The sequence below is a fragment of the Ipomoea nil genome, unplaced genomic scaffold (genome assembly GCF_001879475.1).
Source record: "Ipomoea nil cultivar Tokyo-kokei standard unplaced genomic scaffold, Asagao_1.1 scaffold2779, whole genome shotgun sequence".
NCBI classification, from domain to species: domain Eukaryota; kingdom Viridiplantae; phylum Streptophyta; class Magnoliopsida; order Solanales; family Convolvulaceae; genus Ipomoea; species Ipomoea nil.
The window spans coordinates 2622018-2632693 of record NW_017619207.1 but is presented as its reverse complement, the minus strand read 5'-3'; the positions used below and the strand labels follow the sequence as shown (position 1 = coordinate 2632693).

Genomic DNA, 10676 nt, shown 5'->3' with positions numbered 1-10676 from the left:
CTCCATTTTCTCTCTCTATCTCCCTCTTGTTTGATTCAATTGCCATTTTTTTTTTCTTTTTCTTTTTGTGTAAGACCTGAAAGCAGAGACTCCATAAAGCGAAGCACAGCCAAAAGGAAATCTAATCGGATCGATATCATCGTTGTTGCGGCTACTTTGATCAGGCAAGTGTATATGAATATAGCTTCTTCTGTATGGATGCATCTATCTCACTTATCTGCTGCTGTTTAATGACGTTACTGATTTTGATTGATTTTCTTTGCCGATCTGCGATGAAGATCATCGTCATCCTTTTTTCTTTCCGCTTTCTGGATATCAAATTTCGTTGATTGCTTCTTTCTTTTGGCGCTTAGTCAAACAATTCTATGCAGTGATTAGTGAAATTGTTACTCAGCATATGAATTTTCAATTTCAGCAGCAGAATTATTAATTCTTCAATGATTATAGATAATACTGAAGTTTTCATTTGATCTGCAATTTGATTTTTTATATATGTGTTCGTTTTGTTGAGCATATAATCATTGATATGCAATCAATTATCACCTTAGGTATAAGGTTGTTAGTTGAGATGGACTCCAATTTTTTATTTTTTTTTTTTATTTTTGTGTTTTATCTTTCCAGTAAAGAAGACGTAACGTTTAAGTGTGTGAATTAAAGTCTGCATTAATTTTGGAAGCTATTGGTTGCTCCGTATTTTCATCTAGAATTTTTTTTTTTTTTTTTTGAGTACTAAACTCTATTTATTCATTTTATTTTAGTCCAGACTCTATTTATTTTAGGGTGTGTTTGGTTCGCACATAGGAATCGGAATCGGAATGGGTATCAAATACTTGGTAATGGTAATGGATTTTGGTTAAAGTATTTAACATGTTTGGTAGTAGGGTGGAATGAGAATGATTACTAATAGTAGTGCTTGAGAATGAATAAGGGAATGAAACCCTTATTTTATTTGAGTATGAGTTTTTCAATTGATGTGATATTCGAAACGCATAATAGTGTTCTAAAAATCTATCAACTAAACAACAACAATCACTTTCATACCCATTCCTATGTGCAAAACCCACCAACCAAACACACCCTTAATTCTTCTAAATTCTAATACTCCCTTTGGTGACATTTTATCATATTATCGCAAGGACTTTTTTTTTTTTTTTTTTTTTTAATGAAAAAAGATTAAATCTAAAAAAATAAAATTCAAACATGATAGGTGAGAGATGTCAGGGAAAATACTCATTTCTAGAAATTGATGTCTTTTTTTTGGTCTATGATATTAGTGCTCCCTAGTGTTTCCAGCGGTGCGAATCTTCATCTCTCTCACTCTCTGGGGTCCACAAGAGTTAATTTATGCAAGTTCGGTAAAGGGAAAAAGAATTACTTCCGAAAAAGAAAAGTAAATAGAAGTTAAAAAGTGAGAAAACGGTATTAAGTAAAAATTTTAAAAGTAAGACTAAATTTGATAAATGCACAATAGTTCATGATTAAAAGTGAAATTTATCAAAAAAAAAAATGAAATTTATGGGGTAATTTCAACCAAGATAAATATAGATCTACACTTATACATGTGAATTTTTGCTAACTTAGTTTGAGCAGGGCTCTAAAAAGTTTGTGGGTTTCCTCTTAAAAGTGAAACATCGCTATATTTGTTTTTATTTCAAATGAAGTTTATCTTTCACACAATCACATGTGGCTTACATTTTGAATATTTTTATCTGTATAAATTTGAATGCAATACACACACATCATTTGAGTTAACTGTTTGTTCCGAATATAATGATTTTGACACGTTTAATCATAAATAACTTTTAAATTGATTGGTAATATATATATATATATATATATATATATATATATATATATATATATATATAATTATAGCTTCCGGTGAGGCATCTTTTGTCGAGTCATTGTCTCACTTGTCATCGTACTTATAATGTCGTTTTATGCTTTAATTAGCATATTTGTCAATTGTCATTAAGGTGAATGAGCTGGCCTTCCCACTCCTCACCGCCCTGGAAACCCTTTTTCTAATTACGGGTTCATTATGCTCTCAGTCCGTTTTGCTTTGTTAGCTTTGTTAAAGTACTCACTTTTCCCATTTCTTTATTTCTAGTGTCTGTTTCCTATTAGGAAAATAATATATGGATTTTTAGGAAATAAAAAAATTGTCGACATGTATTGTGGATGAATTAGAACATGTTACATAAATAGAGAGTAAAAAGTTGGAAGTAGGTGCGACTATGGTTATACATTTTGGATATAATTGATTTATAAGTAAGAATAGAAGCAGTAATGTTCAATGAGGTTTTGATATAAATAAGGTAAAAAAAAATCTTATATTTGGATACTTAGAGCAACATCAATAATCTTATATTTGGATACTTAGAGCAACATCAATAGTTCTTAATTTTTCGTGATTTTTGAAGTGCCAATTAGTAAAGAGATTGACAACAAATTGAAAAAAAAAAACTGAAAAAGATTATAGATATGTGCCACACGCAGATATCTGGCTTTGTAACAACTTTTCTCTCCCCTGCTGTGCCCCACAAAAACAAAAAATTGCAGGAGAAAAATCCAACTGAAAAACACTCTCCACTTTTATTAAAAACCAACTCTATAATTTTTTACTGTTTCAAAAATCATAAAAAATCCTTATTGGGGATGCTCTTAGAGTTGTTAACAAAGACACAAAAAATCATGACAAGCATGTGACATGTCTATGAATTGATATTATCATTTTCCAACTCTTGTGAAAATATAACAGTAATAAGAGCATCCACAATGGTTGGGGAGAATTGGGGAAGAATGTAAGAGTGATTAGGAAAGAGAAGATGGGAGGGAAGAGAAAAAAGAAAAAAAAAATTGCAAAACAGAATTAAAAAAAAAAAAAAAGAGAATACTTTATGATTGCCGGGCGCGCCTGATGCGTCCAGTGCACGCACCCGCTGGGCGCGTCAGGCGCATTGGTGACAGCCACGCATGGCTGTCACCACTGGTATTAATTGTGGTAGGTCCTACAAATTCTGAATTCTCCCCAACCTTTGCAAGAGCAACTCAAATTTCTCTCACCTACACTCTCTCTCTTCCATGTAGATAAAGTTTTCTTGTGCACCGTGAAATCTTCTTTGGTGTGGATGCTCTAAGAGCATCCACATCAGTGGATATTATGGAGTTATTGTCAGATGAATTATTTTTGGTGGGGATAATAACAAATGTGGGGTAGGGTTATTTGTGAAAATATTTGTTCTGCAAATTCAAGGATAATGTCAGAAAAAAAGGAAAAAGTAAAATAAAAAACAACACTGGCTGTGCGCAATGTCAGGTTTTTATTATTATTATTTTTTTCAATTTTTGTTTTGTTATTATTTTTTTTTTCTCTCCCCTCCCACATTCTCTTTCCTAATCATTCTTACATTATCTCCCAAATGTCTCCAACTAATGTGGATGCTCTAAGTGTGAGAAATCATTAGTAGACCCAGGTGATACTGCTTTTGATACTGACATATTTTTCCTTTTGGAGGTTCAGATTGCTGGAAAGGTTCATTAGTCAGAAGGCAACATTCATTTTGTAATGGAAGCAGAGATTCAATTAGATCCTGATATACCAATTTCAAAGGTTGCAGAGGACAAAGACAGCAAAGCTGACCCGATTAAGGTGATATATATACTACAGTATAAAATTCAAAGGATCCATTTTGTTAATTGATTCTGTACTTGAGAGTGTTATTTGGGATGACGAGGGAAATTCGCAGCCACTATTCGAGAGAGTGCACTAAGTAAACCTCACTTTCTGACTCTAGCCGGCAAAGGATCCCAATGAGATAAACCAGTTTAGGTCGACTCAAACCAAGAGGGTTGAGATTTGACCTCAGACCTTGTGGTTACAAGTTTGTATCTTTAGCCATCTTGGCTGAGGTTATCCCCAACTTGAATGTGTTATTGATACTGTGAATAATCTAATATCCTATTAAAATGGCCGTGTTCATATCTGTTAATGGATTTTTACTTCATAGGATGCATTTTCTTGAGTAAGAAGTAATTAATGTGGTGAATGTAACCTGAAATGAATGGCATCATTGAATGAAGTGCTTGGAATTTTTAATATTGCAGGTGACAGAGAAGGTAGGAAAGAAAGAAGAAGAAGAAGAAACTGGTTTTGACGGTGAATTCATAAAAGTAGAGAAAGAAACTCTTGAATCAAAGGATGTCGCACATACTGCTACCGAAAATACAGCTTCTCAAAATGTCGTGAGCCTTTCATCTGCAAGCAGGGAGTTTCTGGAATCCCAAGAAAAGGTTAGAGAGCTTGAGGTGGAAATGGAAAGAGTCATGGGATCATTAAAGGATTCTGAATCTCGAAATGATCAGTTGAATGATGAACTCTCACTCACAAAAGAGAAGCTAGGGGAGATTGGAAAAAAGTATGAAGATCTTGAAATTAGTCATAAGAAGTTGCAACAACAGATTGCAGAGGAAGAAGGGAGATATAGTGCCCAGCTCAGTGCCTTGCAGGATGCTATACATGCTGGAGAAGTAAAGCACAAGGAACTTGAAAGTGTCAAGGAAGCATTTGAAAGACTTAGCCTCGAGTTTGACAGCTCAAAAAAGAAGAGAGAAGAGCTTGAGCAGGAGCTGCAAACTTCAGTTGGTGAGTCCCGAAAGTTTGAGGAATTGCACTTGCAAAGTGGTTCACTTGCAGAGTCAGAGACAAAGAGGGCCTCGGAATTCGAGAGGTTGCTTGAGCAGTCAAAATTAAGTGCAAAAGAAATGGAAGACCAGATGGCTTCTTTGCAGGCAGAGCTTAAAGTCCTTTCTGAGAAGACTGCTGAAGGGGAGAGGGCTGAGGAGGCACTCAAGTTGAAGCTGGAGGAGGAAGTTAACACAAAGGAGCAAGTAGAAGCTAAATTAAGAAGTCAAGAAGAACAATTTGCAAAGATGGTTGATGAACTTGGCAAATTATCTAAAGAAAAAGAAGCACTTGAAGATGCTATCTCTGATCTGACCAAAAATGCAGCAGAGATGAAACAATTGTGCAGTGACCTTGAAGCTAAACTTCGGAATTCAGATGAGAACTTTTGCAAAGCTGATACTCTTCTTTCTCAAGCTTTGGCAAATAGCGCAGAGCTTGAGCAGAAGCTAAAAACACTGGAAGAGCTTCAGTATGAGTCTGGACATGCCGCAACTACTGCAAACCAGAAAAGCGTTGAGCTTGAGGACTTGCTGCAAGCTTCCTATGCTGCAGCAGAACATGCCAAAACACAATTGGTAGAGTCTGAATCACGCTTTATTGCAGCAGAACAAAGAAACTTGGAGTTAGAGCAGAAGTTAAATCTGGTTGAACTTAAAAGCAGTGATGCTGAGAGAGAAGTGAGGGAAATGTCAGAGAAAATCTCTGAACTGCATGTCACACTAGAAAAGGTGATGGAAGAAAAGAACCATTTGAATGCTGAAGTTCAAGAATTCCAGGACAAGATTTCTAAAGCTGAATCCGACTCAAAACAAGTTGCGGCATGCAATTCAGAGCTTGAACAGAAGTTGAAGGGTGCTTTGGAGAAATGTGCTGAGTACGAAGATAGGGTCAATATAACAGACCAGCGCAGCCGTGAACTAGAGGATCTGATGCAGATTTCTCATTCCAAAGCAGAGGAAGCCAGTAAGAAGGTGAGTGAGTTGGAGCTATTGCTTGAAACAGAGAAGTATAGGATCCAGGAGCTTGAAGAACAAATAAGTGCATTAGAAAAGAAATGTGAAGATGCAGAAGCGGAATCTAACCAGTACTGTAACAAAGTATCTGAACTAGAAGAAGAACTTAAGGCATTCCAAAGCAAAACATTGAGCTTTGAAACTGCATTGCAATCAGCCACAGAGAAGGAAAAGGAATTGAGTGAATACTTGAATGTGACAACAGAAGATAAGAGAACCTTGGAAGATGCATATAGAAACTCAACGGAAAGGCTTGCGGAATCAGAGAATTTGCTTGAAGTCTTGCGCAATGAATTAAAGATTACTCAACAGCGGCTAGAGAGCATTGAATGTGATCTAATGGCAGCTGGGTTGAGAGAAGGTGAGGTCATGGAAAAGCTCAAGTCTGCTGAGGAGCAGCTAGAGAAACAAGGAAAAGTACTGGAGCAAGCTACAGCAAGAAGTCTAGAACTTGAATCGATGCATGAGACTGTGGCTAGAGATTCTGAGCTGAAACTCAAAGAGGCAGCTGCTAAATTTAGTAGCAGAGACTCAGAGGTGCAATCACTGTATGAGAAGATAAAATCTCTTGAAGATCAGGCGAGGACTTATGAAGAGCAGATAACTGAAGCTACTGAAAGATCGGAAGCTGTTAAACACGAGCTGGAACAGGTTTTACTGAAACTTTCTTTGTCTGAGAACACTGCTGAAGACTTCAAAAACAAAATCTCAGAAACAGAGGATAGAGCTGCAGAGGTTATGTCAGAAAACGAGCTGTTAACTGAGACGAATATTCAACTGAAGAAACGAATTAATGATCTTGAAGAACTGCTGAATTCAGCAAGCACAGATAAGGAAGCTACTATCCAACAACTTGCTTCTCATATCAACACTATCACGGAATTAGCAGATAAGCATGCAAGAGCCTCTGAAATGCAGTTGGCAGCCGAATCCCGCATTTCAGAAACAGAAACAAAGTTGGAAGAAGCTTTCCAAAATGTTTCTAAAAAAGACCTTGAAGCTAAACACTTAATGGAGAAGCTAAACTCTCTTCGGGATCAGGTGAAAGCATATGAAGAACAAGCTCATGATACATCTTCACTAGCTGAAAGTCTCAAAGTGCGTCTGGAGCAGACTCTTACAACTTTGAGAGATCAAGAAGGAACCATGGAAGAACTGAAAAGCAAATCTGTTGATCTTGAAGAAGAGAGAGCCCGCCTACTCGAGGTGAATTCAGAGCTTACTGAAAAACTAGCCTCACACGAACCAAAGGTAATTGATTTAGAAACCAAACTGGCAGCTGCTTTCGTTGAGAGGAATGAAGCAGTTGATGAGCTTCAAGCTTCAAAGACAGTGGTAGCAAATTTGACACAGGACATCAATTCTGAAAGGCAGAAGCTGCAACTCCAGGTTAGCTCTTTAGTTCTCACTACTAAACATCAGTGTGTTTTATTTCCTTCTTAACATGTTTGGGCTTATTTAATCTTAAATTTTATTGTGTTCTAATTGTGTCATCTCATACAGCTATCATCTGCTCTGGAAGAAAACAAACAGCTCCGAGAAATGTATGAATCTTCTGAGAAGAAACTTCAAGGTGTTATAGCGCACCTTGAGGAACAGCTGAATGAGCATGCATCGAGCAAAGATTCTCTGAAATCTCAAGTAGAAGTCCTTACTGCCGATATCTCTCAGAAGTCTGAGCTGCAGAATCTTGTGAAGGAGCTTGAAGAGCAATTAGCAAGTGCAAAAGCTCAATTTAAACAACAGGTAACATAGTTGTTTCTGGACAGTTTAGAATAATACATTTGATACTAGTTCCTAAGGCCACACTACTTGATATAGGAACTCAATTGAATAAAAATTGTAATCTATGGAATATGGAAAACCCTTTGAAACATAAGAAGCTGAGAATATTTTAAAATCCTAAACCATCAAACTGTTCAACCATTAAGTTTGGAGGAAAATTTGTATAAGTTGAAGCCACTTAAGCTTTGAACAAATCCTTTTCCATATAATGATAAGAACTTTGAAGTTTTTATCTATAAGCTCTTGGAGTTTCTTCCATTTGCTCTTAAACATTCTTTAGGAGCTTCTTTATTTTTTGCTTCTGCTACTTGCTACCTTTATAGTTTCATTCTTTTTCTTCTAAGAGTAATTAAAAGTGATGAACGTTGTGCACTTGCGCATGATTAACTAACGCTGTTTTCATAAATATCTTTTGATAAATAATAACATTCCTGCCCTTCAATGCAATTTTTTTTATTGACATTCTTCTTTGGATGTTGTTCAAAACAGAAAGAGTTAGACACTGAAAAGGAGATGGAGCGAGAATCTTCTTTAAAGGAGCTGCAAGCTAAGAAGAATGAAGTCTCACTTCTAGAAAACAAAGTTAAAGAACTTGAACAGAAATTGCAGTTGGGTGATGCTGCTCGCTTAAAAGAAAAGGTATATTTTGTTTCTTCTTTGCATTGCCTTTGCTATATTTGTTTCTCTTTTCCAATAATTTCCTTCGATTTTGTTGAGGAGTGGGGTATGCATGTTGCTATGCAAAAACGTAATAGTTGATGACTGAGGGGGTATCATTATCTGATTGCTTTGCAGGATGTTGGGGGGAGCAGTACTGATCCTAAGCAAGATGTGGAGGTGAAGTCTAGGGATATTGGATCAATGGTCTCCACTCCATCAAAGCGTAAGAGTAAGAAAAAATCTGAAGCATCTGCAACTCAAGCTGCATCAACTGATACTCAAGTTCGATCCACAAATGAGGCTGCTTCGCCCTTCACAGCCCAGTTCATTCTTGGTGTGGCTTTGGTTTCAATAATCATTGGTATAATTCTTGGAAAAAGATATTAGAAGTTCTCCATTCTACATTGAGGTATTCCTTCATCTTCTTGTCTTCCCCTTTTCCTCCATCTTCTAGTTTTGCTGGTTGTGGTTGGCTTTGAAGTATATATATAGCAGTAAGTTGATTGATTCTGGTTTTGGTTTTGAATGAATATTTCTCTAATTCAGAATTTGCTTCGAGTTAATATTAATTTTTAATTTATTGTTTTGAAATACTTCATCTGTGTTGTAATATCACTGTCTCTTGTATCAATCTTGTGTTCATTGCATGCTTGAAATTGTGATCAAAACTATTACGGAGAAGGAGAGAAAAGAGAGAGAACACATGCATACACTTTTCATTAATCACTGATCGTGTATATCTCAATGATCCGTGATAACCATATACAATAATATATATGTCAGAGAAAATGGGATAATGGCCACATAAATAGTTATATTTACAACACTTCCTCTTGGCCATTATCCTACTAAACTTAGTCCGGGAAAAACTTTGCTAGGAAAGCCCCGTGGGAAAAATCTAGTTAGGAAAAGAGAATACATGACATATTTCAAAACATGTGTTATACATGGTTGCCTCATTAAAAACCTTATGCTAAGAAAATCCCGTGGGAAAAAAACTTCACTAAATGAAAAGAGTACAACTATAAACCAATCATAAACCTTCCGTGTATAATTTCCAAGATTTTGTGGTTTGTCTATTTAAATATTTATTTACAACTTTTTCCTTTTGACATTACTATGTCGCACTCAAGTCTCGTTAAAAATCTCACTAGAAAAACCTAATGGGAAAAAACCTGGTGAGAAAAAGAATATATGATGTGTGCTCATGTGTTGCACTAGTTGGCTCATTAAAAAAAATTTAATTAAGAAAATTATATGAAAACTCAATCTTAGGAAAACAAGTACAGCGGTTGGTCCCAATTTCCCTGATTAATTCAAGTAAATGTCATTCCCCCTGAAGATAAAAATCTTCAAAGTCTACTCGTTTTAATATCATAAAAGATAAGTGTAGAAAAGGAATATGCTACAATCTTCAAGATTGTCACTAGAGTGAACATTCTGTATAACATCCTCGTGATTCTTCTGGAGCTCACATGTGTTGCATCTTGACAATATATATGCTTTGTCAAATATTTTAAACATACACATTTATCATTTGCGCAACACAAGCTTTATTGTTCTCATATAGAACAGGAAGGGGTAAAATAAAACATAACTAGTTTGGGACTTGGCATCATGGAGATCAAATAAAATAGCTAGTACCCCAGTAGTCCACTAAAAATATATATTGGTTTCTCGCATAAAGAGGATAAAACACAAAATCTTTTGTAACTTGAAGATACCTTGGGATGAGTTAAACACTATCTCAATATTTCATTGTAGGAGGAGGTGAGGAGCATTAAATGTTGCTAGAAATTTCATCACAGACACAATTTCAGGCTTGATGCGATATAGAACTTCTGGGTCTAAATTGGTGCTCCAGCGACAATGAAGTAATGGATTTTTGGTCCTAAAATATCCTCATTATCCTCTTCGATTCTAAATGGTTCCTTATCTACTACAAGTAATTGGATAACCATTAGTGCGATAATTTAAAGATATTTATCAATATAAAATATCTTCAAGACGTTTGTATAAAAACTCCTTCAAGGAGAAGTTCGATCTTCAAGTCGAGATAATACTTAGATTTTCCCGGTCTTCATTTCAAACTCCGTCTTTAGACATGATCTATTATTATCAACCTCTTTATACATTTCAATCATACATATACAATTAACATATACTGAGATAATAAATAAATAACTATATTAGCAACTTTCTAATAAGCACATATTTATATTTACATGTTCCACTTCAGGAGGAAATTACTCCGTCACTTGCTTACTACTACAAGTTAAGTAAATACTTTGTAATTCAACAAAATATATGTTGCGATTTTCATTTTCTTTCATTTTTGAGAATTATAAATCCATTGGTGTTTCCCAAATAAACATTTGCGTCTAATGATCTATAATTATGCGGTCATGACGTTTATCAATTGCATATCTAAATTTATTATTCTACCATTGATATTAAGTATCGAAACTTAATGCAATTACCGTGGGAGAGTATATTTGATCAAAATCAATCAAGGGTCTTTGCGTGAACCG

At 35.4% G+C, this 10676-nt stretch overlaps 1 protein-coding gene across 1 annotated transcript in view; it reads left to right on the top strand.

Moving 5' to 3' along the window:
- Window positions 1-8738, top strand: part of LOC109157351 (myosin-11-like) — an 8769-nt gene extending 31 nt beyond the window's left edge. Inside the window, exons 1-6 of the mRNA XM_019305245.1 lie at window positions 1-164; window positions 3524-3652; window positions 4108-7089; window positions 7204-7446; window positions 7975-8124; window positions 8281-8738. The exon at window positions 1-164 is cut by the window's left edge and continues 31 nt beyond it. Of these exons, the coding sequence (XP_019160790.1) occupies window positions 3569-3652; window positions 4108-7089; window positions 7204-7446; window positions 7975-8124; window positions 8281-8532 (3711 nt within the window). The 5' untranslated portion in view covers window positions 1-164; window positions 3524-3568 and the 3' untranslated portion in view covers window positions 8533-8738. The remainder of the gene's footprint in view (window positions 165-3523; window positions 3653-4107; window positions 7090-7203; window positions 7447-7974; window positions 8125-8280) is intronic.
- Window positions 8739-10676: the final 1938 nt, after the last annotated feature.